Source organism: Dioszegia hungarica, assembly GCF_025882075.1.
Source record: "Dioszegia hungarica strain PDD-24b-2 chromosome Unknown MKK02contig_8, whole genome shotgun sequence".
NCBI lineage: Eukaryota > Fungi > Basidiomycota > Tremellomycetes > Tremellales > Bulleribasidiaceae > Dioszegia > Dioszegia hungarica.
This window is the reverse complement of record NW_026515770.1, coordinates 1,288,810-1,315,596: the sequence shown is the minus strand read 5'-3', so window position 1 is coordinate 1,315,596 and position 26,787 is coordinate 1,288,810. Positions and strand designations below refer to the sequence as shown.

Below are 26,787 nucleotides of genomic sequence, written 5' to 3'. Positions count from 1 at the left end.
CCTCAATTGCATTCACTAGGCGCGGGGCTGTTCTGACGATTCCGCGCACTGGTGTCCAAATGCTGGACATAGTTTTGTGCTATGCATGGTGACGCCCTCTGTAGCAAGCAAGGTGCTCAAGTTAATTATGGTGCATTCCTTCGACAGTGGTTCCCACGAGCATAACAAATGAATATCTTGCCGTTACTTCATCGCCGGGAAGTCTTGACGTTCTGATTTTGTCTCTGTCTAGGTCAGCATTGTACCTGTACAACGTCAAAGAGAGAAGCGCACCTTTTGCTGCTGAGCCCTTCGCTTGTGCACCATCGCCGACGACAGCAGTCCATGATTCCCAGCGTCTGGCTGCTTGCCTCGTACCTGTCATCAGCGTAGCCACAGTCTTGACTCACATTGCGCTCGCCCTTGCCCTCCTTGACATCCGGTCCCACATGTCTCGACTTTGCCTTCCACTGCCGGTATTTGCCGCTGTTATACGTAGCAGGCAAAAGCGTACCACTCTCCGTCTTGATCATCTTCCCTTGCTCCGCCTTCCCGTCTCCCTGAGTGAAGTTCTTCTGCTTGCGGTCCCAACGAAGCTGACTGGCTTTCTGGGTACGGTGCCGAAGTTGATCATCATCCGGAAGGGCGCCACCATTTTGCTCTCCGAATCCAGCTGATGCTAGAGAGTACCTGACGATCAGCCAGATCTTGGGGAAAGCGATAAAGCCTACTCTTTCTCTCCGTCGACGATTGGCTGCGCCTCCTGCATGTAAAAGGTAGAGTCTCGATATCGCTAATTGATCAGCTTTGGACAGAGACTGGACTCACCGCACGATCCGTGACGGGAAGAGGGGGTAGGGTCGAGCTGCCAGCGGCAGCCTCGTCGCTGACAGGGGGTGGCGGAGCTGAGCGGATGGGCTTGGGCTGCAGAGTCCGTCTATGCGCGGCAGCGGTGGCGGGTACGGCCGGGGTACCGGGACGGAAGGATGAGAGCGAGGATATGAGGTCCTGCCTCTTTGACTCGACCGAGGATAGCGGCTCCTCGCGAGCGTCAAACTCCACGAGCTCGTGCGGTATGGACCGAGCCGCCTTGTAGCCGGATGCCGAAGCTTTTGACCGAGATCGACGATACATGGCTTCCCCTCGGAGCATGACCGCGCGCAGATCCGTCAAGCCCGATGTGTGATCGAGGGACGAGGCGATGTGCTCCGCCATATCCGCCACTTGCTGTCTCGACATGGCGTGAAGGACAGTTTCCTGGTCGGCCGTGCGCAGGAAAGCGTTGAGATCGCAATAGTAGGGGAGATCCCCCTTCTCGACGAGCGACCAGGACGTCCCCTGCCTACCTCCCCGCGCTGTCCTCCCCGTACGATGTACAAAGACGCGAGAGTTGGCCGGGAAGTCATAGTTGATGACATGGTCAACCATAGGAACGTCGAGACCCCGAGCAGCGACGTCGGTGACGACGAGTATGCTGGATCTGCGATCCCGAAAGTCCCGCAATTGACTCTGCCGAGCTGTCTGGTCGAGATTCCCGTAGACGTAGGCGACCTGGTACTGCGCGGCTTCGAGGAGAGCTGCGACGTACTCGACGTGATGCTTGGTGGCAACAAAGACGATAGCTTGGGGCTGACCCTCGCATGGGATACCGAATGGGACCTTGATGGAGGTTGCAAGGAGGCTGAGGAGCGAGGCGTCCTTCTCCGATTCATTGACCCGTAGCATGTACGTCGTCAGGTCGGGATTGATGCGGTACTCTGCATCCAGCCTGACCATGGCCGGATTGGAGAGACCGGCTCGAGCGAATTCGGCGACGGAGGTTGGGAGAGTTGCGGAGAAGAGCATGCTCTGACGGGATGTGGGTAGGCGAGACAAGATCTCGTGGAGCTGGACCTGGAATCCCATCTCGAATAGTCTAGGATCAGCTGCAGTCTTTGCCATTGTTGAGAAGACTCACCTATCTGCCTCATCATAGACTACAGTTCCCACGTCTCTCAGATCCGCATTCATCTCGACCAGAAGATGGAGTAATCGACCAGGGGTGGTGATGAGACTGCGTGAGCTCAATATGATATAGAACTCACATGTCTGGCTTGCTCTCCATCAACTCGAATTGCTTGTCCAAAGCGTCCCCTCCCATCACAAGACCCCAACGGAGAGGCTTCCCAGCCGCTTCTCCTCTGCGCTTGACGCCTCGACTCAGATCTTTCCCGGCAGTCATCACCTGCAACGCCAGTTCCCGGGTGGGTATGAGGATAAGAGCACGCGAGGTAGCGGCGTCGGGCGAGATTAAACGCTGTAGGAGTGGGATGATGTAGGCAAAGGTCTTTCCGGACCCTGTCCGGGCCATGCCGAGCACATCGCGAGGGGGAGAGCCGATGAGGAGTGGTATGGAGGCGCGCTGGATGGGTGTGGGGATCTTGAAGCCTCGCTGAGTCAAAGCTTTGGCAATGATTGGGTCGACACCTAGAAGTCAGGTGTGCTCTACGCAGCGGTAGAAAGGCTGCTCACCGAGAGCCTGCCATGTGCCCTTGCCTGACTTTGACTTTGAGGATGAAGCTGTAGCTGCTTCAACGGCACCGTCCATTGTGAACTAGGCGTGAGTATGGTATAGTGAGGTGTCTGTTGAGGAAGAATGGAAGAGACCTCCACCCGCATAGGGGTGGTGGAGGTCGTAGCAGCAGCCAAGCAAGGGGGAAATTTTGACTTACGTACACATCCATCATCTCGCTCCTTTAAATGCAGCTGCGATTTTGACTCTTCCTGTCTCATCATACCATATCTTGCTACAGGAGCACACTCTAGCATCACCTCACACCCCCTCCGCTACCCCACTCAACAATCACCATGTTCACCTGCATCTCCTGCAAAGTCGCCTTCGAGGATGCCTCGGAGCAGCGCGGTCATTTTGCCACCGACTGGCATCGCTACAACATGAAGCGGCGAGTCGCAGACCTGCCGCCCCTCCCAGCTCACTCCTTCAACGAGAAGGTGCTCGAGAGAAGGGAGCAGAACGCTATCCGTACCGATCCAAGGGGGATGCAGTGCTCGATCTGCAGGTGAGTAGTGCCGCTTCCACAATGCTTATCAAGCTAACGAGGCAGCAAGTCCTTCTCAACCGAGAATGCGTATCGATCGCACGTCCAGTCAAAACGTCACCGTGATCGGGAATTCGCCCACGCCAATCGCACACCGGCGGAGCAGGCCTCGGCTCTGGCAGCTCCTCAGGAGCAGGGCGGGGCGAATGGCGAGCCCATCAGCGATGGGGAGGATGAGGAGAGCGAGGAGGAAGAGGATATCGACAAGAAGCTTGCCTCATACCGTCGTCGGATTTCCCCATCCGACTGTCTCTTCTGCAATACCCACACCGCGTCCATCGAAGAAGCGGTCGCCCACATGTCTCGGTTCCACAGCTTCTTCCTCCCGCATCGCGAGTCCATCACGGATCTACCCGGTCTCCTCGCTTACCTTGGAGAGAAGGTGGTCATCGGAAATCTCTGCTTATACTGCCCGAACGGCGGGAAGGAGTTTGGGAGTGTCGACGCAGTCCGGAAACACATGATCGACAAGGCGCATTGCAAGATGGCGTATCAGACGGAGGAGGATCAGGCGGAAGTCCAAGAGTTCTACGAGGGAGGACGAGGAGACGAAGAGTGGGAGGATGTAGATATGGGATCGGACGACGAGCAGAATGTGAGTTGAGGAGCCTTGGTCGAGCTGATTTCAGGTCGAGACCGCCCAACACCCCTTCATCTCCGACGACGGACTCTCTCTTACCCTTCCATCTGGGCGGACCCTCGGTCATCGTGCTCTCAAAATCTACTATGCTCAGCGCATCCGTACTCGTCCTCAGGGCGACACATCCCTGTCCAAGATTGAGAGCGTCCGCCAGCAGCTCGCTGATCCCACTCAAGCGCTCATCCCTAGGAAGGGCGGCCATGGCGGGTTTGGTCAGGGGTTGGAGGTGATGAAGGCGAGGAACGCGGGCGAAGCAAAGTGGGCCAAGAAGCAGGGATCGTCGCATTTGGATCAGCGGAAACGAGCGGATTTCAAGGCTAGGATCGGAGCTGTTGGGAACAACCAGAAACGTGAGTGACTTGAGCATTGTCGAGAAGCGAAGCTGACTTGACAGATTTCCGAGACCCTCTTTGTGAGTTACTAGTCGATGTTTCTGCTGATGTACAGTGCAATGAAGGCTGCGTCGAACGCGCACTGGCTTGTTCGCGAAGCTATGCATTCCATGAGCCTCAACTCGCTCTACACCATCTACTATCGTACATTTCTACTGGGATCTAATACAACTCATAGACCGCTACCGTTCGCCCACTCCGCGAATCCAGACGCCTCTGCGACAGCATCCGTAGCGGGCGCAAGTCCGCGCGTGACGGGCTGCTGCTGGTGTTCGAGATCGACGGCGGGGAATATGGTGGCCGGATCGGCCGATGCTTGACCACTCGCTTGAAACAAAGTCGTCGGGATTGTTTGCTGTGATAGCAGGCTGTGTGTCCGCGAGGATCCGCCCGAGTTCTCAGGTAGCAATTGGCTGGTCGGGCCGGCGGTGATCCGATGCGGGATTTGGAAGGAGTCGACCGACGAAGAGCGGTGGGCAGGATAGCCAGGGTGGGAGCCTTCGGTGAGCGGCGGAAGAGCGTACGGGTGGTACCGAGCTCCCAGCATAGGTGGCAGCGCGTTCCTGCTCGGGGCCAAGCTCGGCGTCATTGACCTGTGCCGCTTGAGCAGACCCGGAGTGGCTGAGTCTACCGGCTGGATGCCCAGACCTTCCCTCCCGCCCGTCCAGTTTTGCTCCATGGACCGCAACTCCGCCGGGTCTGCCATCCCGAAGCGGGCTGCGCTAGGGGCTGACTGGTGGGTCCCGCTCAGGTAGCTGAGATGTTGAGGGTCGAAAGGGCGTGAAGCGAGCTGATTGACATCTGAAAGTCAGCGCGATATCTGGCAAGGAACCTACTCATGCCAAACTGCGCTGGATAGGTCTCGCCTCTCCCGCCTAAGTCTCCGCCCATGCTGCCAGCCATGCTGTATCCTCGCATCTCCCTAGCCGCCATGGCATCGACTTCCGCCTCCAGATACCGCACCACCTCATCCTCGGTGGTTTCAGACGCCTCCGTCTTCATTCTCTCGCCACGATCCGCCTTCTCGTGCGTCTTGACATGCTGGGTGAGGTTATCGCTGCGACTGAACCGCTTAGAGCATCGAGTGCATTCGTAAGGCCGCTCCTGCGTGTGCGTGCGGACATGGCGTTTGAGGTGTTCCAAGCGTTTGAACATGCGTCCGCAGGAAAGCAGCGGGCAGCTGAACCCTTTGCCTGCCGATTGGAGGGGCAGAGTACCAGGAACGGCCACCTGCTCCTCGTTGTTGCTCTCCGCGCCGATGCTTAGGGAGCTGGCGGGGAAGGCATTTTCTGCAGGCCGCGCACAGAAGGTACCGGGCTCGTGGCTGAGGGGATTCGACCACGTAGACTGTTCATCTCCCTGTGCGGGCAGCGCCGGGACCGCACGAGGAGGGGTATGGGCGTTGGCAGGGACGAGCAGGTTGCTGGCAAACTCCGCATAGCGGTCGGGGTGTGGGTGGCGTTCGACCGAAGCGAATGGGGCTCCGTAGGACGTAATCCGCGCGATATCGCTGTCGGATCCGCTGTCTTCGTTTGCTGATCCGTACTGGGTACCCGCCGTACTGCCACGCGAGCGCTGACGCTTGCTTCGGCTGGCCTTCCTGCGCCGCCGCTTGTACGAAGGGCTGCCCTTGAGAAGCGATTGGGAGAAGAGCACCGACGTCGCAGTCTCGTTCGGCGCCAGGTCATCTCCAGTGCCCGAGCTCGCTGCATCGTACTCAGCGGAAGGGGTACCTCGATCGGACGAGGTTCCACCCTGTCCCTCGTTGAAAGGGCTGGCTGCTCCGCCGGGCTGCTCTGCGACAATGCCGGAGGGGGGTAGCTCATACCCGGTAGTGACGGGAGCAGGTGAGTCGGGATCGTCCTAAGGTGTAAGCTGCTGGGCATCTTTTTGGGCTGAGATGGCTTACAGGATTTCCCAACCCAGGTTGCTTTCCAGCAAATTGCTCATAGAGTCCCCGCGTATGATCATATCTTCACGTCAGCTGGGTCGTTGCGTACTGCATACCTGAAGCTCCTTGCAGGCTCGCCCAGAACAGCGGTTGTCGGTTCGGCATTCGCTTTCTCCCGCTTCAGATCTCTCTCTAGGGCATCGAGGAAGAGTCTATCATGGGGAACTGAGAACCTGACAGTCAGTATAGCTAAGGTTATTGCCGATACAACTTACCAGTAGAATACCTGCATTATCGGGTGGTTAGCTTCGAACTTCAGGTTGATGTGGTGTGAAGCGTACCTTTTGCTGTGGAATCAGCTCAGTTCTGACGATCCGAATGAATGACTCACCTTCTTCTGCGTCCTGATACAGGCATTCCGGAACAGCAGATCCAGAAAGGGTGACCTGGCTGTCAGACGGATACTACAAGATACTCACTTAGGCTCCTCGAGACACGCATCTGTGCCTGGTTTCAGGTTGCGCAGATCGGAGAACACGCCCTCTTCAAATCTGCGGCCCGTCAGTATACATCGCGCCATGACAGAACACTAAAGCTCACTTCTTCACATTCTGTACCGGGCGCGAGAAGGCCTCGAACCTGAACACCAGCGCTCGAACTGATCTTGTTAGATCGCGCAAACGTTTGACCTACCGATGTCTGTTCCAGTGATGTGGTAGAGGCCATTCCAAAACACACACGACACGTACTCTCCATTGAGGAGAGGAAAGCGGTTGAGGTTGGGGTGCCTGGCAGGAGCTCCCACCTGCTCAAAATCAGCGTTGACCCATGGCCCCAAAGGTCAATCCTGCTACTCACCGCTGTAGACACGGCATTATCGTCTGTCCCTGTCCAACGCGTCGGTGCCGTAGCAAGGAACTCCTTAGATCAGCTGGGACCACACGGATCAAACGATCAGGACGTACGAATTGCAGGCGACTCAAGTGTTTCACTAGCTGCGACTCCCTCTCGGTCAGCGAACGTGGGATCACCTGTTTCGGGGCAGGTAGGGGGGTATTGAGGTTCTGGTTGGCGCCTCGAGGCGTGGGTCTAGGTGTCAGGTTGATTCAGGAAGAGTGTATCTTGAGAGAGGAGCATGACTCACGAAGGACTTGCCCCGCTTCTCCAGCTTGGCGTACCCCCGGCGACGCTGCCTCCCGCCGAGTCGAGACTAGGTGCGAGGCCCACCGGCACGGGCCGAGTCTGGTCCTCCATGTTATCAAGGGCGTACATGATCGTTGTGCGTGGCGGCGGGGGCTTGTCCATGTCAGATGTGAGGAGTAATAAGGCACGTTTCAGCCATGTTTCATCGAGGCGCATCTTGCCTTGATCTTGTTTGAGAAAGGAGCTCCCAAAGAAAGGAGGAATTCCCCTTTTGTTTCAGATACTGCCACACCACCGAGATGTACCTCGCGAGGTACATCTAATCTCCATATCTCTCGTAAATCATGCCGTCAGAAGCAGATTACCTCTTCTGGCAATTCTTGGCAAATTGCAATCGCAGCGCCTGATAGCGAGCGCCTTTTGTTCGCATGAAAGTGCCTTTTGTTCAGTACGAACAAGAGACAACCTCACCAGGGAAGCCGCCCTGGCCCTCATATATATAGCCCATCGCAATGTCGTTCAAATCTGCCTCAGCTGTCTTTCCGCACTTGACAACATGCACGACACCGCCCTCGTCATCTTCACCGCGATCGCTATCGTCCTTTGCTTGCTGCCCATTCCAATGCAATGGCGCGCTCGTAACACGGGAACATTACTCAACATCTTTTGGAACCTCATCGGCAACCTGATCTGGTTCCTAAATGCCACCATATGGTGGGACAGGTTCGATAATCGGGCTCCGGTCTGGTGCGACTTCAGTGAGCTCTTTGGAGATAGTTGATACCGTTCTCAGCTCATGTACAGGCGTCAAGCTGCAAGCTGGTCTAGCGCCTGGCCTCACAGCCGCTAGTCTGTGCATCAACCGCCGTCTCGCATCGATCGCCATGTCACGGGCGGTATCCGCAACCCGGAACAAAAAGCGTATCGATCTCGCAATCGATCTATCGCTCGGTCTCGGTCTGCCCCTCATCCTCATGGGGTTGTCGTACATCGTGCAGATGCACAGGTACGACGTCTTCGAGGGGTTCGGATGCGAGATCCCCGTCTACCCTTCAATCCCGGCCATCTTCATCATCTATATCGTTCCCATTGTGCTAGGAATCATCTCGGCCATCTACGGTGGTGAGTGCGATCTACGGATTCTGGGCATGTTACGCCAGCTGATAGGCTGACAAACCAGCGATCGCTGTGGCATTCTTCCTCTCCCGTCGACTGCAGTTCAGTACCCTCCTCAAATCGTCGCAGAGCGGCCTCGATACCAACCAGTACATCCGACTGGTGTCCCTCGCCTCCCTAGACCTTTTCATCAGTTTACCACTCAACATCTTCTTCCTCGCTGTTGCAGCTCCCCTTGCCGCCGCCCGCCCTTGGCCCGGATTCGAGGACGTCCACTACAACTGGCATCGCGTAGACCTATTCGGCGCCGCAACGCTGGAGCAATACCCCTCCAGCATAATCATCCGAATGCTCACTCGGTGGATCTGCCCGACATTCGCCATCGTATTCTTCCTCTTCTTCGGTGTCTCGCGGGACGCCATCGCCGAATACGGCAGGTACTATCAGTGGGTGATCAGGCGGCTTCCTGGTAGATCGAGTAAACAAGGATCTGAGTGAGTACGATCTTGCTTACTACCGTCGTAATGATCTGACTTCTCCCAGCCCCGCTTTCGTCCCGGCACTAGGTTCCGCCGTCGCCGAGCCTGTAGGCGCAGAATGGGGAGTGAAGCGCTCTCAACGGGATGAACCTGTCAGCGACGCCTTGTCTGCACATGGCCAGTGGCATCCGAATAGCCGTAGCATGACTGTTCTCGTAAATGTGGAGAAGGAGACGGTCTGATTTTCGTAGCGTAAATGGCTATATCTAGTACCATGTAAATTCGCAGTATCCCTTCCCAGACACGTGTGCATGACCTTCGCTAGCTATTCTGTTTGAAGTCTAACAACGGCGAGAGTTGCCGTATCGCACAGGCAAGCGTGAGGAAATCGTGCTAAGTGATCAGCTCCGCATCACCACCTCTGATGGCCACATTGCTCACCTTTAGAAGTTCCGTGGAAGTCGCCCTAAAGCTGACATCCACACACAAGCACACCGACAAAAAGTGCTTCAGATCCTGACTGAGCTTTTCGGGCGTCTTGAGCGTAGGCGTCCCGTTGGTAGCGATGAGGTAGAGCGCCTTGAGCGGCTCCTCGTCGAGGTAGGGTGGTTCATTCTCAATCATCTCGATGGCCATGATGCCGAGGGACCAGATGTCGACCTTGGCGCCGTACTCCTTTTGCTTGACGACCTCGGGAGCCATCCAGTACGGGGTACCGACCATGGTGGCTCGTTTTGACTTTTGGTCGGTGAGCTTGGCGCAGAAGCCAAAGTCGGCTGAAGCGTTAGCTTGGTACTGGGAGGAGAGGAAAGGCTTACTGATCTTGACCTCTCCAGTCGAGTTCATGAGGATATTGTCAGACTTGATATCTCGGTGGATGATCGATCTGGAATGAAGATGTTGTAAACCCCGACATGTCTAGAGTCAGCTAGACCAGCAGGTCAACTCACCTCCAAGCAGATAGCAGCAATCTGATCCTCCTCCAACTTGTTGTTCTCAATCACATCCGTCAACGCCCCTCCCTCCATATACTCCATCACCACCCAGAGCTCCGAGCTGCGGACCAGGAAAGAATCGAGGAAATTGACGACGTTTGGATGTTGGCTTTCGCGCATGACGATGATTTCGTTGACGATGAGCTCTTTGCGGGGCTGTTGCGCCAGGTCCATCTGCTTAATGGCGACCTTTTTGCCGGTAGCGAGGGTCTTGGCGACAAAGACGAGTCCGGATGCACTGGCGTCAGCTCTGCCTTGACCAAAACTCACCCTTGTCCGACTTTCTTGATCTTCGAATACAGCGTGGACGGGTCGACATCTGAAACCACCGAGCGTAGCTTCTCCATGATCTGGGCCTCATTCATGCTGCTGATACGCCGTTCTGGACGGGCAGTGCTGGCTGCTGAGGGTGCCGGAGCTTTGGGTTCTGGTGGAGGGCGTGGGGCGGGTTTGGGTTGAGCCTCGACGGGTTTGGGGGCAGGTGCGCGAGGAGGAGCAGGTGCTTTGCGTTCGGCGACCAGTGGGCGGGTAGGCTGTCATCAGCGTTGCCCTAGCTCATGCTCACCTCTCTTGATTCGCTTGGCCGTTGGACGTGACGACTCGAGCTGCCCTGGGCATGATTCTGCGAGTTGCTCCTCTGCCTTTGCTCCTCCTCTCTTTCTCTTTCGCGATCCATCTCCCGCTGTCTCTCCTTCTCCCTAGCCGCCTGTCGCTCGCGCTCCTTGTCCGCCTCGCGCCGTCGGTCCTCTTCCCTATCCCTGTCCCTCTGCAGCAGCGCAAGTCGTTCCCTCTCGCGCTCCCGCTCCTGCTGCTGTTGTTGCTGATGTTGAGGTTGGCCGGCCAGGCCGACGCCCTCGAACCGCATCGCCGCCGCGCTGGTCGTCCTGCTCGGAGCGGGTAGTGTAGGTATAGATGCTGGCTTTTGTTCCGAGGTGTTGCCGTTCATTTGGTGCGTGTAGAACTTGAGCGCATCGAGGACGCCCTCGGGGTTTCGCGCCGCTTCTTCCTTGGTAATGGCCGAGCTAGTGAGGAGTTTGGACCATTGTGGTGGGAGACCCTGCCATCAGCTTTGCCTTCATACGTACTCACGGTGAATCCTCCTGAGATTGGGTCAAAGCCAACATGTACTTGATGTACAAAGTTGGTAGGCTGACTGACCCCCATCAACGGGGATCGCGAGTACAGGTCCTCCATCCACGCATAGACCTCCTCGTCTGTGCGGAACGCAAAGTAGTAGAGCTTGTCCTTGCCCTCGACTTCCAGGCAGAATGGCTTGAGATCGACGCGTTGAATATCCTTGACCTGCTCGAGGTCGACCAGATGTTGCGGAGAGGATGCTTGCTGATTATCAGCCCTTTCCCCCTGATCCACTCACTTCATTCTTAAACACCTGCAGCTCGTTCCCGCCTAGGACCAACCACTTCTTGGACCACAAGAAACTCCGCAATCCCTCCTCCTTCATGCTCGCCTGTCCAGTCCGGACGACGGTGTTCCGACTGACGGTCCGCGCGGGCGATAGCGCCGACGCCGAGTTCATAATGGGGAATGAAGACGCGTACGCCGAGCTGGAAAAGTTGGATTTACCACCTGTTGAGCCGGGTCCGGGTGGGGTGTTGTTTCTGGTATGCGAGGAGGAGGATGTGGAGCGATTGTAGGACGCGCTGGGAGTGTTATTGCCCGAGCCGGACCGGGACGGGGGAGTTGGGGCCGGACGCGAAGGAGTGAGCGAGGAGAGATTGTACGACATGGCGATGGTGGTGCCTTGATTCAAGTTGGCAGTTGACGCTAGCTATAGCTGTGAGACAGTGTGACGTCTGCCGTGGATAGATCTAGCCTAGATAGATGGAGATGTGACGAGTCAACAGAAGCGGGCGAAAGGAAGGTTGAGGCCGAGGTTCGCGTTCCACCTCGACGCGATCCCTGCGCCCTGCATGCCGTACACAAGCGGGGCAGTCTCTACGGCAAACCGACAAGCCCAACGTCCACTATAGATACAGCTAGATCTCCCCCTACGCGCTACCTTGTGAAGCGACTCGTCAAGCCCCTTGTCTTCTTGGGATTCTCCATCTTGACCACGCTCATGATCTGGATCTGCTGCGCGAGGAACTCTTGCGTCCCAGCTCTAGTTCATCAGCCATGCCCCTCGCTGCCAAGGTAGTACTGACCTCATTCGCAAGATCCGCATGATCATCTCGGTGTTGTTCCCTCCCTGATTCATCGCCTTCTTGGCCGACTTTCTCGCCTTGATAGTCCCCAGATTCCGCTGAGATAGCAAGCTCTTGCTAGGCCGGGTCGCACGGTGCTTGAGCGTAGATTGGAACCCCTTGATACATTCCTGCAGGTCAGCTCTGACCACAAGCCCTGACTCAAGACTCACCTCCATAAGATCGTCCGTCGCCCAGTCGTAATAGATCCTCAAACTCATAATCTCATTATACTTGGTCGTCTGTAGCGTCGCGAGCGGTACCCCGCCTTCCGCCCCTCCCGCATAAAAGAAGTCTCTCAAGAACTTCAACCACTTGAGCGCAATATCCAGCTCCCCATCGCCCAGAGCGCGCAAGTGACTCGGCTTGTCGCTCAGTGGAGGCACGATGAGCGCCTCGATGGTCATCAAGATCTGCTTCCACAGCTTGGCCATCACGCTCTGCATCGCGTCCGCCGAGAGCGTCGATGCGAGGGTATGGTTGTTGGCGTCAAGATAGTCAAAGAGGGGGTGAATGGCCGTTTCGATCTCGGCGTCAGAAGGTGGTTTGCGGATAGGCTTCTCGGAGGAGGGAAGGGGGATAGAGTAGTCGTTGGCGCCCATGGCGGACCGGTACGCCGCCGAGATCTTGTCGAGGGCTTGATTATAGTCGAGAGGGTTGGTCGCGCCGGGAGGTTTCAGGACGGACTTGATGGATGCTCTAGACAGAGTGTGTCGCAGAACAGGAGTCATCTGAGAGTCAGCCAAATCCCAACTGTCGGGACCTGGACTCACCTTGTCGACAAATATCCGCACCATGTCTGACTCGGTCCGCTTCAGCCACCTGAAGGCACGACCGAAATGGAACTGGATATCGTCCCTCTCCCCCTCCATACTGATCCGCAACAACAAGTGCCCCCTCGTGTCCAGCGGCAACAGCACTTCCCTCGAGATGAGGTCAACATGCTGGCTTGGGTCAAGGCGGAGGTATGATCGACCGAGCAGATCATGCTTGCCCGTCAAATTCCGGTGGCGGAGAGTAGCCATGAACCACGCGCTGCCCTTGACGGGGATATCGAACGTCTCGTCCCAGCGCGGATCTGCGTCGTCGTAGATGGTCCGAGTTTTGGCGTAGCGGTTCCCGTGCTCGTCGGAAAGGATGACAAAGGAGTCCGGGAGCTTGGTGGACCCGTCCACAGCGAGGCCCTCCGCAAGAACGACCTTGACGCTGAAGAGGAAGTTGACGCCGTCGGCAGAGGACTCGAGGCGCGGAGTCGTCTCCGTTTCGTACGCCGCAAGATCGTCGACCCGCATGTCCTGGTAGAGCTTGTCGAGTTGTTGCCGGGCAGCCTCGATGTTGTTGAGCTTGACGCAGGACTGATTGTCAGCTAAGATGCATTGGTTTTAGCTTACTGCTGGGGTGAAGTTGAAAAAGGCGGTGATTTTCCGCTCGCCTTGCAGACTGGCAATGGTCGATTTGGCCTTTTCGATCCACGCTCTTTGCTTCGCCTCCGCCTGGGCAGGCTGCTGGACATCGTTCTGTCTCATGTCCGCCGCGAAGAGCTGCTCAATCTTCTGGCAGTAGTCGTTAATGGAGATGCTGAAGATCTGGCTGTCAGCTCCACCCAATGAGGTCGTAGAGGTAGACGCACCTTTGCTAAGCGGGTGGCAAAGTTGGCGAGCTGATGCTCGTCTGGCCAAGCCAAGTCCATCAGGAAGTCGCTGGCGGAGCGGAAAGAGTCGAACAGATCGGTGACGGAGGATGACGGGCCATTCTCTTTGATGGGCTCGAACTAGAAGTCAGCTCAGGCCTCGAGTCATTTGTGCTTCGCGTAGCTCACGGTGTCAATAGCCAATGCCTATGATGTCAGCTCTACGAGCACTTGATGCGCCTGACAGCTGACTCACCGAATCTGCCCATTGCCTAGTCTTGAGCGCCGTCTCGTTCAGCCACATCCCGACCGTACTCTCAAACATTGGTGCCACGCTGAAGTTGAGCGGATCGCTGAAATGTCAGCTAGTTACTTTAACGCTGTCCCAAGTACTATAGCTCACTTTGAAAAGGCATTGCCCATATCCACCAGCTTCCCCGCCAATCTGTACAGCACAAACGCCTCCTCCATGCTATACTCCACCCCTTCTGGCGGTGGCGCCCGCATCGTATCCTCGAGATCCCGAAACCACAGCGTGAGCTGCTGCACCAGGACCAGCGAGACGATATCAACGTTCCTACGAGCGTCAGCTAATCTTCCGGTTCGGAAATGGGCCAACTCACTCAGCCAGAGGCTCCTTGAACTTCTTCATGAGCTTCTTTGCCCCCTTCTCAATCCACTCCCCCATGGCCATAGCGAACGCCCGCGTCTTGCCTCCCTCGTGCTCATACCGCTCACTCGCTTCCCCGATGTACAGCTTGTACGCCTGTATCCTCACGCGCTCAATGATGCTTTTGGCAGCGCGGTCGAGTGAGGGGTGTTTCGCAACGTCCGAATCGGCCAGGCCGAGGTAGTCGGTCACGGCTTCTTGGAAGTCGGGGGAGAGGTAGCCGGTCTCGACGTGGATCAGGGCGGTCTCGATAGCGGTAAGGAGGCAGATATCTCGTCTGAGGAAAGCCGCTATCAGGCCGTCTCGCTATTTGTCAGCTCGGGTATGCCTTCTCCAGAGCATGAGATGCTCACGTCTGATATCGCCCACTGATCAATCGGCATCTCCTCCGACACCTTAGCCACCATTCCCGTCGCCTCATGGACACACGCCGAAGGCACCAGCCCCTGCTCACACCGATCCACTATCGCCTCCAAAAACACCCACGCCCTAAAGCTCGGAGGTATCCTCCAGCGCGTCGCGCAATCTCCTAGCAGAGTGACGTGCTCCGCACTCAACACCCCCAGCGACACATCCTCATCCTCCGGCAACGTCTTCAACACCTCCAGGTCCCAGTCCAGGCACACCCACAATAGCTCTCGGTACGTCTCGCGTGGATCGGGCGGTATAAAGGTGAATGGCGATTCTGTAGAATTTCCATTGACTTTGAGGCCAACCATCCGCGCCGAGAGGTCGCCGTTGGAGTATCGTTCTCGATCTGACGTCTGGACGAGGGCGGGGTTGGACTGCATCATCGTGAGCATCATAGAGGAAAGGGTGGAGACTTCGGCCGCGCGGTATGCTGCCCAGGTGGAGGGTTCGGCAAAGTCGGACGGGCCGTACGGGAAGGGTTGGTCGGTATTCAGCAATTTCAGCACGTTCTGCATCGTCAGCTTCATCCTACGTGTACACTGGACTAGATGCCTACCTTGAGATCGTCCAGCGCTGCAGCTTCGGTACAAGTCCCCTGCATATCCCTCAACTTTCCCGCCAGCGCGTCCTCGTGCATCCCAAACAACTTCCACACCGCGTCCGTGCCCTTCCCCTTCAACCCCGTCGAACTGGTATGGCTCGCCTGAGACGCCCCAAAGCTGCGTACCGACTCCCTATCCCCATTCTCCTTCCCGAGCACCACCTGCGCCGGTACCGGCTGAATGACCGGTGGAGGCGGGGGCGGCGCGTCCTTCAGCCGGTCCTTGTAGCTCTCTAGCCGGCCGAGGAGCTCCGATGGCGCGCCGCCGGTGAGGTGTAGTGAGTCGGCGAGGAGGGAGATGAAGAGTGATATTTGAGTGTTGAGCTCAAACTTCCACTGTCCTTCGGGAAGTTGCGGGTCGTCCTTGAGCGATTTGGTAGCGGTAGTGACGAAGGGCAGGATGATATCTTCGATTTTGCGCGAATCCTTCAGTTGGCGCTGGAAGGTCTCTTGTCCCCATTGTTTCCCCCAGAACAGCGCCGCCGCACGTCGGAATCGAGCATCAGAGTATCTGCAAAGTCAACTTATTACCCAATAGTACGGCCATCATAGCTCACTTGGTCTCCTGCCCCATCGAGATCCGCTTCAACTTTTCATCCAGAATCTTAATCGTCTCCTTTGGGTACTTGGACTTGCTCCCTTCCCGCCCCATCAGGCCCGACAAGTCGAACGCAAAGAAGCCGCCCCCGCCGTCCGCGCTCCGCCTATGCGCGACGGGCGCCGGACTCGAGGTGCTCGCGCTGGCATTCCCGTTGATTGTGGAGGATGAAGGACCGGCGCCATTCGTGCTGGTATGCGAGGCAGCCGAGGGGAGACCAGCAGCGACGGAGGACTCATGAGTGGCCAGGCGGCGCTCGAGAAGGATCTGCAGAGCTGCGACGCGGAGGGTGTACCTAGATCATGTCAGCGGGGTTCGCGTTCGGCGCGGAGAAATCAGGTGGCGAGCTGTGTCGACTTACTCGAGGCATGTAGGAACGGTCGACATATTGGCGATACGATATCCAGAGCACTCTTCGCTGGAACGGAGTCCTCTACGCGCTATGCGGTACCCCAACTGTAGGCTAGATGACCTGCACGATGTTGTTGTTGAGATTTCTGGCTGCTCGCTTCGCCGCTTGTCTTGCCTGGCGCAAAGCTGAGTGTGGCAGTTACGTCACACCTGTGCCACCCAAAACAGATCCCGCCTGTATCTCCTTGCCATGGGTGTGGAGTGGGCGCCATGCAGCCGTGTGCGTACTGCGTGAGAATGCTCAGGCTGAAGGACAGCAGATAGGAGACTGCCATCTACTGGTTGTACTCGTTACATAGTAAATATGAACGAGGAATAGGGAAAATCACCCAAATTGCCTTGATCGCTCATCCGCGATCCCCCTGGTCCTTGCAGCCCCAGCGCTCTCATTGCAGCTCCCACCCACCCACACTGACCCTCCGTGCAGTCCTCGGCCCAACAGCCAGCCCATCATCCTTCTCGAGCCTCAGCATTCCCCTGGCCGCCCTCAGACCATTCTCGTACCCCATCGCGACTCCTTTCTTGCTAAGTACCTGAGCGCGTCTCTTTGTACTCGCCACCCTCTTCCCGCCACCGTCAGCCGCCTTGGGTGCAGCTATCTCGAGTCCGCGGATGACCTTACGGACAGTGCGTGCTGTCCAGCCTTGACCGCTCAGGATGGCATTGGCCGACCGAGAGACACCGAACGACGCGGATGTGGCTGAACAGGGTATCTGTAGCGCGCGGGCGCGGGGATTCATCGGCCTGATCATGAGCGTACACTCTTTCGAGATTAGACAGAAGTCAGAGACGTACATCCCCGTCTTGACTTTGAGTCCAGCCTTCTTCCTCTCTCTCCATCCGCCCTTCGTTGCTCCGCCTGACTGCGGGAAAGCGGGCACGAATGCGCTCAACGTGCCAGTGGCCGGTACATCCTCTCGATTCTGGTTGCTATGGGTAGCAGTGATACCGCCATGCTGAGCCCAGATTGAGAGGGGACCGATAGCTGTAGATGCGCCAAGAGCTTGTGCCAGACCTGATTGTAGAGTGAGCTTGGGGAGGGTGGAGTGCTGCGGAAAGCGGGTGGTCAGCTCGATTGGGATCGGCCTGGACGTCAGCTATTCAGCTTGATCTCGACGGGTGTGGAGACTTACATAGTGTCCAGTGGATGAGGGTCCTCTGCAATGCTAAGGAAGCTACCTTGGACGTATCGCCTGCTCGATCAGCTTGATCTCCTACAGATCCACCATGCAGAATCACTTACTCCATCGCACGATGCCCCTCCCCGCCCACTCCCGCACCCCCACTTTCCAACTTCTCGCCCTCCTCCCATATCCCCCTCAGATGCATCCCCATCACCCGCCTGCGCCGATCCCACCTGATCCCCGCTTCATGCAGCTCCTCCGCCAGCCGGATACTCTCGCTCATCAGCCCCTTGGGGGATGTTCGGACAGGAAAGAGAGACTGGTGGAGGAGCAGAGTGAGCTGCCGGGCTTCTTGGAGGGACAGAGGGCGGTAGATAATTTCTTTGAGGAAGATCGGGGAAGGTGAGGGAGAGGCGGCGCAAAGACAAGGTGAAGGAGGGGAGATGAGGAGGGTGGGGATGTCGTATGGGTAGGTATTGGCCAAGCCGGGGGAGAGGGCGAGCGCGGCAAACAGGTCCGAAGGGGTGTGAGGGGTGATGGGCGCTTGGGCACAGATCTGAGATATGTAAGTCATCTTGAGCGATATCAGTAGAGACAATGAGCTGTGATATACTAGTCGGTAGCAGGAGGATACCGAGGTCGGCCCCACCTCGTCCGGCTTCATATACGATCGGACGAGACCACCCAGCCGAGACGAAGCCAGACATCCCTGGTCGCCATGGCTAAAACAGCCAAAGGATCTCGATGATACGCGTCCCATCTCATCGCCTTCCCCTGGTAGAGAGTAGACAAAGGACATTCATCACGTCAATCATCATTGTCAGCTTCGTGCCGTCAGCTATCAGCGTCAGAACGAGTCGATGCTTCAGTAGCGGTCAGCAACAGCACCATCGCTATATCGCAGCTCCACGGACTGGCCACTGAACTTACCAGCTGTGGGCCGTGAGGCCTGGTCCCGAAGTCTACCATCTACTGCTCTAGCCCTCTATAGTCCCTTTACTTCCTAGCTTCAGAGCTCTATCCCCTGTTTGTAGTATTCCCCGCTCCCTTCTTGTTCAGCTCTCCGTACTGCGCCCAATACTCCTCCTTCAGCAGTCTCTCCTCATCTGCCTCATCTCCACGCATCGTACCGTCATTTTCCGCCTCCAAAGCCAGCAGCTCCGAATTGGTTGGCGCGTCATATGAAGCTTGCCTACGTATGTTAGCTATGTCGTGCACTTACACCAGACTCAGTATAACGGAGGAAAAGCAGCGATCTAACTCACCCTCCACCGGTAATCACATTCCCCCGCCGCTTCTCCTCATCCAGATACTCATCAATTGTCATAGTAGGCAACCTGTGTCCACTCCTAAACACCTCCCCCTTCAACCTCTCCCTATCCGACAACTGGCTCGTACTCGGTAATATCGTAAACGGCCTCAACACCCTCCCGCCGCCCGAGATGAGCTCTCTGGGGCGATACCCCGCCGCTGACCTATCGAGGCGCCAGGTATTGTCGTTTTCTTCTTCTCTGGGTGGGGCGGATGATCCCGAAGACGAAGCAGCTGGATCGCGCGGTGCAGAGGCGAGTAGTTCGAGCTCCATCGTGTTGTGTCCGAGGGAGGCGAGGGTCAGGGTGTGTAGGAGGCGTAAGAGAAGGAGGGTGTTTTCCCGGGTGTGGGCGTCAGGTTCGGGGTTGACAGATGTGGATGTGGAGGAGCGGGCGTTGTGCGTAGGTGAAGAAGGGAGGAGGGCGATGAGCAGTGTAACGGGATGAGAGGAGCTGTCTACCTGGCCGGGAAGAGCCGCCTGGAATATCAGCTCTGTATGGTAATATCATCACACATCCGCAAGCTCACCGAGATCTTCTCACGCAGTTCCTTCTCCCGCTTGTATTGCCGGATCTTGGCTTCCCGTTTCTGCGCCGGGTCGCGAGGAGCAGCCCGGGAGGTGCTATCTGCCATAGCGGAGCTCTCGGCCTGCTCCTCTGGCGAGAGGACCCCGTAAGCGGATATAAGCTGCAAGAAGGAGCTGTACGCCGTCTAGCTTGGTCAGCTTGGGTCCAGCTCTTCCAGTACCGAAGGCCGCGGAGTATCTAGCTCACATCTGATCTTCTTAGACATGCCATCCGCTCGTCCCATCCCCCTAAACCAGTCTTCGCCTCCACCTCTCCCAAAATCCACCCAGTCGCCATGAACACCAACTCCCCATCGCCCAGCTCCTCCACGCCTTCATTCTCCGAGAAGACGCCCAGGGAGGTAATCATCCGCGCCACGAGATAGAGATCGTCCAGACCTTCTGCGAGGATGGCTTGGGCTGCTGGGCTGGAGAGGGGCTGTTCATCGTTGAGGATAGGAAGGAGGGTGTGGAGGGTTTGCGAGAGGAACAGGGGGAGGGGGAGGTTGGTGGGGTCCGGCATTTCGAAGTTAGCTCTAGCTAAGGCTGGAGACTAGTCGCGATGACAAACTCGATTGCGGCAGATGATTCCTACGAACTGATCCACCAATGACAGCGGGATAAGCAAAGTGTGAGATGCTCGAACGCTCCAGCTGCTCCAGCTTCTCTCGCTCTCTGGAACTTGGTCGTGACGTAACGAGGAATGCAGCGCTACTGATCGACTGATCAGCGCTGATGCACTGATGCAGATAGATGATGCCCGCCTGGCCTGGCCTCTGGCAACACCATAGCGCATTCTCTTGCCTGGTCCCCTCCGGCGACGAGAGCTTCTATGATGTGTGAAGAGTACCGATGTAATGCATACAAACAATGTTCGTGCTCTCCTCGCGTAGCCCAGTCCGTCCCGCCTCGTCGACTCAATCCTCCAGGGCAAGCTTTTCGTCAATCTCCTTGAGGAAGGCGTTCAGCTCCTGTCAAAGTCAGCTTTACGCTCAGAGCAAACACACGCTACTAGAGCTGATGCAAGGGAATGGTCAGCTGACCTTGTCCTCTGGCTCGAACTGCAACCCATCGACCAGTGCGTCCCGCGCATCCTCTACCCTGTTCAGTCCAACAAGGGCCCGGGCTTTTCTGTAATGTCAGCTGACGCTCATTCTCTGACAGAGACAGACATGCATCCGACTCAGCTCACCTGAAGTGTCCCTTTGTCCATGGTCGCTTAAGCAGAATCACCGCCTCGGCATCGGCAAGCGCATTCGCCCTGTCCAGTCAGCCTAGGTCCTCACCGCCCAGATCAAACCCAAACCACACTCCCCTCCAAGCTCCAGGCCCAATAGGATGGGAAGATGCTCACCATGCTCCCGCAAATGCAAATGCCGCACTCCGATTACACAGCGCAATCGCCGTTTCCTCCTTGCCCACCGCCGCTGGCTCCCATGGCGGCCGGGAGAGAGCCATATCTGCTGATCGCGAGTACATGTTGATTGCTTGTGGGAACTGTTGTGCTTTGAACGCGGCCTGATCATCAGCTCCTGCTCAACGGCTCATAATGTCGAAGTCTGCCGGCTCATTCCAACGCATCCCCACGCCTCCTTTGTTGGCTGGACCGCATTCTTGCTCACTCCTCCAGACAGCCTGAGACCCGCCAGATCCTCCAGCTACCCCATCATGCAGGCGTTGGACTCACATTCCCCTGCTCCTTTGCATTCTTGATCATCTCCGCCCTCTGCGGTGGAGGCGCCATATTTGGCGGTGGAGGAATCGCATCTGTCGGCGCGGCGCGCATGAACTGCTGCATGAAGTTCAGGGCATTATAGTCCACGCCGCATTCGGGACAAACGACCTTTTGATGCGCCGGACATATCACGATTTGCTGGGTCTGAGGAGGGTTCGAGCCAGGGATGGGGACCTCGGCGACAGCGAAAGGGAGCTGGGTTGAGGGGAGGGAATCAAGGAGGGCTGTCAGCGCGGGGTTGGCTGGGATGGAGGGCGGTGGTCCCGGCTGTTGTGGGTGGGGGTGGGGATGTGAGTGGGGTTCTGCTGTTGACATGGTGACTGGGTGTATGGGGTGGATGGAAAGCTTAGGCAGCTCTGATCTGAGCTCTGAGCTCTGAGCGTTCCTCGCCTCGACACGTCTAATGGAAATGACGCACGGACCATTACTGTAATTTAGATTCCGCTAATAACCCGAGTCCAGTTACGTCATTTGTATTGTTTACACGATATAGCTCGTCCATACGGTAGAGCTCCTTTCGCCACCACTCCGCTGCCTTGTCCTCCCCAGCAGCCATCTCCCCCTCTCCCTCTCCCCCCGCTCCCCTCCTCCTCGTCTCAGCACCATAAAGACCACCTGAAACATCCCCCCACTCTTCACATCGCCCACATACCTTCTCGATATCTTATCTCTCCCATATCAAACTTGAAACATTAACATGTCGTAAGTCCACTCACCCACTCATCTCACCTTCCCAACTCCTAGCTGACAACAACAGCACCAACTTCTCTGGCGGCCTCAGCGGCCGGCGCCGAGCCGACCTCGTTGAGATCGCTGAAGCCCTTGGTCTTGACACTTCCGTCACCGTCGTCGAGCTCAAGGACAGCATCCAGAAACACCTGGATGATAATGAGGCGGACTTGTCGACCCAGCCGAGATTCAAGGGATTGTATGGCCGGCGCCGGTGAGTCTGGACCAGGAGTGTTTAGGGACAATGTTGATGAGACCAGCACGAGCAGGAACGACGAGTCCGACACGGACACCGTATCTGGCGAAGGCAAGGCGGAGGCCAAGTCTGTCGCTCGGACGGCTCGCAAGTCGATGAGCCGAGCAGTGGACCGTGTCCAGGCTACGTTCGACGCCGCGGGTATCCCTCTTCCGGACACTCCGTTGGCGTAAGTCTCCCGCCTTTACAGTGCTACCGTCAAGCTGACTCGCTAGCCACAAGGTTGCTGGAGTCGCCAACAAGGCTGCGGAAAGCGCAACCGAAGTCGCAGCACAGACTGTCGATCTGGCCAACAACGCCGTCGTGGCCGCTACCAACGCCTCCCAGGCCCTCGTCCCCACCAAGCAGACCCAGCGCCAGCTCCGCCAGTACTGGAACAAGACCTCGAACGTGGTCATGAAGTACGCCAACGAGGGGCAGAAGCGGGTCGACGTGGGCGTTACGCCCGTCCGAGAGGTGTGTCCTCCCCCTCTTCTCCTGCTCCGCGCTGACAGGCAGTTCCTCTCGAGCCCCCAGAACCTCATCGTCGCCTTCCTCTCGATCGAGCTCGCGCACCTCCTCCTCACCTCGTCGCAGTCGTACAACCACACCCTCTTCTTCCCGCCCGCGGGCGGATCGACCGGCTCGCTCGACTCACTTGTTGGCGGTCTGTTCTCCTGGGCACCCAAAGTACAGTTCACGATCCGTGTCCCCGAATGGGCCAACTGGAGCTCTACCAGCCAGGTCTGGGGCGCTCTGTCCTGGTGGTATGTGATGCGTCTCCGCCCTCTGCTGGTGAACCTCGCTAATGAGCAGGATCATGGGCACCGTCGTTCCCGCTCTGGCCGGGTCTAGCCTTATCCAAATGACCCACCCTGCCAAGCACAAGGGCGTCACTACTCGCCACCAGGGTAAGCTAGCCCATCCTGTCCTGATCCACAGCACCAGCTGATATCGCAGCCGCCCAGCACAAGCAGACCTTCGACCCCCTCGTCTTTGCGTTGCTCCGCTTCTTTCTCCTTCTGTGGCCCCTCACCACCGCCGCGCCCACCGCCATGGTCGACGCCCTTGAGATGACGGGCAATCTCCAAGGTCGGGCGCTCGCCGCTGGGCTCATGGCCGGCTTGGTCGCTGGCCAGCAGTTCTCCAACTCAAGCTAGAGGGAGGTACACGTCAAGGCAGGAGAGGAGGATGACATGTGTGGTCCCCTCATTTGAGGTGACTACCTGAGGCTCAAGAATATCTTGTGTTTGTTGTGGTACGGAAGGGATCGATGATTTGTGCGAGCTCTGGAGGAGACGCGATGGGGAGGAATTCGATTTCGACGATTTGTGACTGAAATTTGCTTGGATATGTTTGACCGAGATTTGGGGGCCTGAGCAGCTATCATATGGAGAAGTAGCCAATATATACCCAGCTTTGACTTGAGATACATGTATGTCGAATGATCACGAGTCGTTACCTAGACTCCCAGCTGTCCATCGTAACGTCTCGCGACCGCATCAAAGTCGATCGTTGCCCGTTCATACACTTATACAATCCATACTAGTCCAGATAGACCGCTCTTGACAAAATCACCTCGCCGTCCCAAATCCAACCTCTCCCCTCCCTCTCTCCAACACTTCCAACAACCCACCCGCCGCATGCCGAACATCAAACCCCTCACTGTTGTCCATCAATTCCTGTACTCTCGGGCGGAGCTGATAAGGCAGAAACAGCTCCAGCATGGCTTGTCGGGGCCGGCGTGATCGCGTCGAGGCTTCGATGAGGTGCCGAAGGGTTTTGAGGGCGGCATGCTTGACGTCGTCCGAATTTGAGTTCTGCTGATCAGCTTGAGCACGATCCCTCCAGGAAGTCCAGCTCAAGCGGAGTAGAGACATACCAGAGCATCACTCAGCCCCTCGATGAGGTCGACATGCGAGACCAGCGCCTGACGCATCCGCTCGTTCCCCAAAGCGAGATTCGCCACTGTAAAGAGCGCCTAAACCGTCAGCTTCCCGGCAAGAGTACGTGGGCGAGAGAGAGACTTACAGCAGCCTGCATATCTTGATCTTTATCCCTCAACCCGGACTGGAGGACATCCAACAGCCGATCCTCTCCAAACGCTTCTGTAGTCCGACTGAGCTCGGCCGGCGTTTGATCCGCCACCAGGTTCCGCAATATGCAGAATGCCTGGACCCGGAGTGGGGTGGGCGTGGATGGCATCATCAGGCTATATGTCAGCTACGGTCCGATTGCAGGATTGAGGGTTGAAAGTACTTTTTGAGTGGAGCATATCCCATCTCGGCCATGACGGATGCCTTGATCCCTTCTGCCGCCCGGAACGTGAGATTCTTCACTGCCCAGAGCGCATTGAGGGCGAGTGGTTCATGTGGTGACCGAGTGAGCGAAATGAGCAGGCTCAGACCTCCATTCGCTAGGAGTTTCTACGCTCATCAGCTCTAATCATCCCGGCGCACATCAGGCGGAAACGAACTTACGGTCCGTAATGGTGAAAAGTCAGGCACAAGATTGCACAGCGTCCCCATCGCAGCGACCTCTACCGCCCAACCCCTATCTTCCGAACTGACCCCTTCGTCCATCCCGACCCGCTCGCCCGCACCTTCCCATCCCGACCCACTACATTCCCGCCTCAACAGCTCAATCACCTCATCCGCTACGCCCGAGTCGATCAGATTCGTCCGCAGAACCGCTATGCTGCGGCTGAGCGCGCGAGCGAGTTGACAACCTCCCGCTCGGACACCGTAAGATGGGTGTCGGAGTGCTCGGAGCAGGTGAGGGAGGAACGGGGGCTGATATTCTGCGATAAGGGCGCGATTGGATTCGGTCTGGAAAGCCAGGGCGGCGAGTGCGAGGAGGATGGACTAGATGTCAGCTACGCCAATTGTCCCGCCAGGTAAGTAGCGGTAGCTTACTTCTCGAGCTCGGCTAGCGGGGTCGCTACCCAGTTCATCTCGAGACTCTTCATCTTCGAGCTTGACATAGAAGCCCAGTAATGCAGTCGGACATCCGCGATCTGCTGCCGCCCGCTGTAGACTAGACTCATCGCTCACCAATGACGCTGAGGTATCAGCCTGACTCTCCCCGCACCCGCATTTACCCTTGGACGGGCCATCAACGTACCTAGCACAAAGCACAGCTTGATCCGATCTTCCACCCCATCACCCTTCAATAGCTCCACAATGACGTCAAGAGTATGCCGCTTGAGTACACCGCGCCTGACACTGGTGTCTTCGATAGGCGAAAGCCCAGCCGGACACTCTGCTTTGACAAGATTGGTGATGCTACCTGTCAGCTGTATCCAGCGCTCAGTCTCCGCTGCTAGATGTGGTGACAAGACTTACCAGCTCGCAGCGGCGATTCTGACAGGTGTCGATGCCCCACCCATCAACCCCCTCAGCTCACCCACAAATCCCTCCTCACTCTCATCGATCCCTTCCGACCCACCTGCGACCGGCCAGTCACGTACTACCGCCGCCAGATCCGGCTGTCCCTTCAACAAAGCAGCAAGGAGGTCCAGAGTCGCTTCTAACATCTTGGGATTCCGGCGCGCTGTACTTGCGCCGCCCGGTAAGCCCGGTATGCCGCTAGAAGGAGCCGGCGGCGAGATCGTGCTTAGCAAGTGGGCGAGAATGTATGGTGTACCCTTGGGACCGGACCTGGTTGATGCGGGCGAAGTGGTAGAGCCCGTCAGACGTGTATTTGAGGAGCTGAACAAGAGGGAAGAGGAAGTTTCCGACGACGAGGGGTGGTGTTTTGGCGGAGACCAGCTAGCGAGGGCTTCGCGGTGTGAGGGGAGGGCGATGAGCCGGGCTAGGAGTTGGTATAGCGGTAGCATGATTTGAAGATTTGTCGAGTAGTCCAGGAGAGCGAGGAGCGTGTCGAGGTTCTCTTTCTGCCATCGTCAGATGCTTGTCGAATACAGAGGCGAGGGGTCCACTCACCTCAAATACCATCGACAGAACGCCGGCGGCCATTCCTTTCCCTCCGCCCCCACCAGGACCTCTGTCCACCTCCTTCCCCTTCGCCTTCTTCGCCGCAGTGGCGCCACCCCCCGTATCTCCGGCCTCGGACACCCTGCTTTCTCCCGGCCCGGCCAGGCCCGTATCCACCACCCTTCGGCGCAGGCTCACGCCCCGCATGTACCCCCAAACCAGATCCGCTGTGGCCACCAAGACGTTCCTCAGTGCCCTCAGCAGTGCTGACAGTAGACGGACCCGGTCGGAGGCTGAGAGACGCCGAGAGTTGGAGGTGGCTCGAATACAGTTTAACAGACGAGTAGGGGCTTGGGAGAGGAGAAGGGGGCGCAAGGTGAGCGTTCCGACTGGAGGGATCAGCTTGCCTTCCGGGCGCCTGGCGAGCGCGAGCGAGGGATTGTTAGCTCACCATTTGATAGAGCGCCAATGATGACTGCTATTTCGACAATGATATCGATGGAAGCGGGATTGGCTATGGGGTCGACCGGTAGTTCTAGCCATTGCAGCAGACTGCAGTGGTCAGCTTGCACCCCTAAGTCGGGCCGAAACAGGCAGTCCACAGGCTGCTACGGTCTACGACGGTAGCCGAGCGCGACTGCACACAGAGTGCGCCGCGGAGTCAATAGCATAGATCCACTCACAAGGCCAACACCTCATCATCTCCCGCAACCTGCACCTTCTTCCACGTATTCCCAATGACCGAATTCTTCAGGTCCTTCAGGACGACCAGGAGGTCTCCACTTGAGTGAGCAGCTGCCAGTGTGCCGATCGTCGTCGCTGCCATGATGCTGTCGTGACGGGATAAGGTGCAGATCCTGCCATGGAGACCGGCTGTGCTTGGCTCGTGATCATC

General features: G+C 57.2%; 11 protein-coding genes across 11 annotated transcripts; 3 read left to right on the top strand and 8 right to left on the bottom strand.

Moving 5' to 3' along the window:
- Positions 1–188: 188 nt before the first annotated feature.
- Positions 189–2,566, bottom strand: MKK02DRAFT_44191 (putative DEAD box RNA helicase; the record flags this gene model as incomplete). The annotated part of the gene is made up of 8 exons (XM_053092820.1): positions 189–224; positions 274–357; positions 390–669; positions 711–772; positions 808–1,894; positions 1,937–2,032; positions 2,064–2,445; positions 2,491–2,566. The coding sequence occupies 8 exons, from the start codon at positions 2,564–2,566 to the stop codon at positions 189–191; spliced, it is 2,103 nt and encodes a 700-aa protein (XP_052945278.1).
- Positions 2,567–2,826: 260 nt separating this feature from the next.
- MKK02DRAFT_26311 (cytoplasm protein) lies at positions 2,827–4,075 on the top strand (the record flags this gene model as incomplete). Its single annotated transcript, XM_053087171.1, has 3 exons — positions 2,827–3,038; positions 3,084–3,672; positions 3,707–4,075. 3 exons carry the CDS (start codon positions 2,827–2,829, stop codon positions 4,073–4,075), a joined length of 1,170 nt encoding a protein of 389 aa, XP_052945277.1.
- A 206-nt stretch (positions 4,076–4,281) lies between these two features.
- On the bottom strand, positions 4,282–7,305 carry MKK02DRAFT_44189 (uncharacterized protein; the record flags this gene model as incomplete). The annotated part of the gene is made up of 13 exons (XM_053092819.1): positions 4,282–4,910; positions 4,946–5,972; positions 6,019–6,082; positions 6,117–6,233; positions 6,276–6,286; positions 6,342–6,347; positions 6,392–6,446; positions 6,480–6,551; positions 6,601–6,639; positions 6,750–6,805; positions 6,859–6,921; positions 6,966–7,089; positions 7,145–7,305. The coding sequence occupies 13 exons, from the start codon at positions 7,303–7,305 to the stop codon at positions 4,282–4,284; spliced, it is 2,424 nt and encodes an 807-aa protein (XP_052945276.1).
- Positions 7,306–7,699: 394 nt separating this feature from the next.
- Positions 7,700–8,980, top strand: MKK02DRAFT_44188 (pheromone A receptor-domain-containing protein; the record flags this gene model as incomplete). The annotated part of the gene is made up of 4 exons (XM_053092818.1): positions 7,700–7,901; positions 7,948–8,265; positions 8,324–8,753; positions 8,803–8,980. The coding sequence occupies 4 exons, from the start codon at positions 7,700–7,702 to the stop codon at positions 8,978–8,980; spliced, it is 1,128 nt and encodes a 375-aa protein (XP_052945275.1).
- A 79-nt stretch (positions 8,981–9,059) lies between these two features.
- MKK02DRAFT_25229 (kinase-like domain-containing protein) lies at positions 9,060–11,480 on the bottom strand (the record flags this gene model as incomplete). Its single annotated transcript, XM_053087003.1, has 10 exons — positions 9,060–9,131; positions 9,180–9,514; positions 9,557–9,656; positions 9,689–9,971; positions 10,004–10,235; positions 10,299–10,419; positions 10,584–10,790; positions 10,823–11,074; positions 11,109–11,352; positions 11,392–11,480. 10 exons carry the CDS (start codon positions 11,478–11,480, stop codon positions 9,060–9,062), a joined length of 1,935 nt encoding a protein of 644 aa, XP_052945274.1.
- Positions 11,481–11,749: 269 nt separating this feature from the next.
- Positions 11,750–15,040, bottom strand: MKK02DRAFT_24658 (uncharacterized protein; the record flags this gene model as incomplete). The annotated part of the gene is made up of 11 exons (XM_053086915.1): positions 11,750–11,855; positions 11,899–12,068; positions 12,111–12,668; positions 12,711–13,292; positions 13,329–13,523; positions 13,568–13,708; positions 13,757–13,774; positions 13,824–13,920; positions 13,971–14,144; positions 14,191–14,543; positions 14,591–15,040. The coding sequence occupies 11 exons, from the start codon at positions 15,038–15,040 to the stop codon at positions 11,750–11,752; spliced, it is 2,844 nt and encodes a 947-aa protein (XP_052945273.1).
- A 1,604-nt stretch (positions 15,041–16,644) lies between these two features.
- Positions 16,645–17,956, bottom strand: MKK02DRAFT_44185 (uncharacterized protein; the record flags this gene model as incomplete). The annotated part of the gene is made up of 4 exons (XM_053092817.1): positions 16,645–17,002; positions 17,054–17,344; positions 17,392–17,451; positions 17,502–17,956. The coding sequence occupies 4 exons, from the start codon at positions 17,954–17,956 to the stop codon at positions 16,645–16,647; spliced, it is 1,164 nt and encodes a 387-aa protein (XP_052945272.1).
- Positions 17,957–18,399: 443 nt separating this feature from the next.
- On the bottom strand, positions 18,400–19,781 carry MKK02DRAFT_44184 (Protein phosphatase 2A-associated protein; the record flags this gene model as incomplete). Its single annotated transcript, XM_053092816.1, has 4 exons — positions 18,400–18,574; positions 18,648–19,171; positions 19,222–19,404; positions 19,467–19,781. 4 exons carry the CDS (start codon positions 19,779–19,781, stop codon positions 18,400–18,402), a joined length of 1,197 nt encoding a protein of 398 aa, XP_052945271.1.
- A 394-nt stretch (positions 19,782–20,175) lies between these two features.
- Positions 20,176–21,308, bottom strand: MKK02DRAFT_44183 (uncharacterized protein; the record flags this gene model as incomplete). The annotated part of the gene is made up of 6 exons (XM_053092815.1): positions 20,176–20,229; positions 20,302–20,389; positions 20,451–20,519; positions 20,613–20,776; positions 20,881–20,916; positions 20,946–21,308. The coding sequence occupies 6 exons, from the start codon at positions 21,306–21,308 to the stop codon at positions 20,176–20,178; spliced, it is 774 nt and encodes a 257-aa protein (XP_052945270.1).
- A 382-nt stretch (positions 21,309–21,690) lies between these two features.
- On the top strand, positions 21,691–23,117 carry MKK02DRAFT_32901 (uncharacterized protein; the record flags this gene model as incomplete). Its single annotated transcript, XM_053088600.1, has 7 exons — positions 21,691–21,695; positions 21,751–21,936; positions 21,983–22,147; positions 22,194–22,434; positions 22,477–22,724; positions 22,774–22,868; positions 22,918–23,117. 7 exons carry the CDS (start codon positions 21,691–21,693, stop codon positions 23,115–23,117), a joined length of 1,140 nt encoding a protein of 379 aa, XP_052945269.1.
- A 414-nt stretch (positions 23,118–23,531) lies between these two features.
- MKK02DRAFT_44181 (armadillo-type protein) lies at positions 23,532–26,718 on the bottom strand (the record flags this gene model as incomplete). The annotated part of the gene is made up of 11 exons (XM_053092814.1): positions 23,532–23,777; positions 23,840–23,938; positions 23,989–24,169; positions 24,217–24,383; positions 24,438–24,821; positions 24,873–25,018; positions 25,081–25,241; positions 25,302–25,852; positions 25,902–26,281; positions 26,344–26,444; positions 26,576–26,718. 11 exons carry the CDS (start codon positions 26,716–26,718, stop codon positions 23,532–23,534), a joined length of 2,559 nt encoding a protein of 852 aa, XP_052945268.1.
- Between the last annotated feature and the right edge of the window lie 69 nt (positions 26,719–26,787).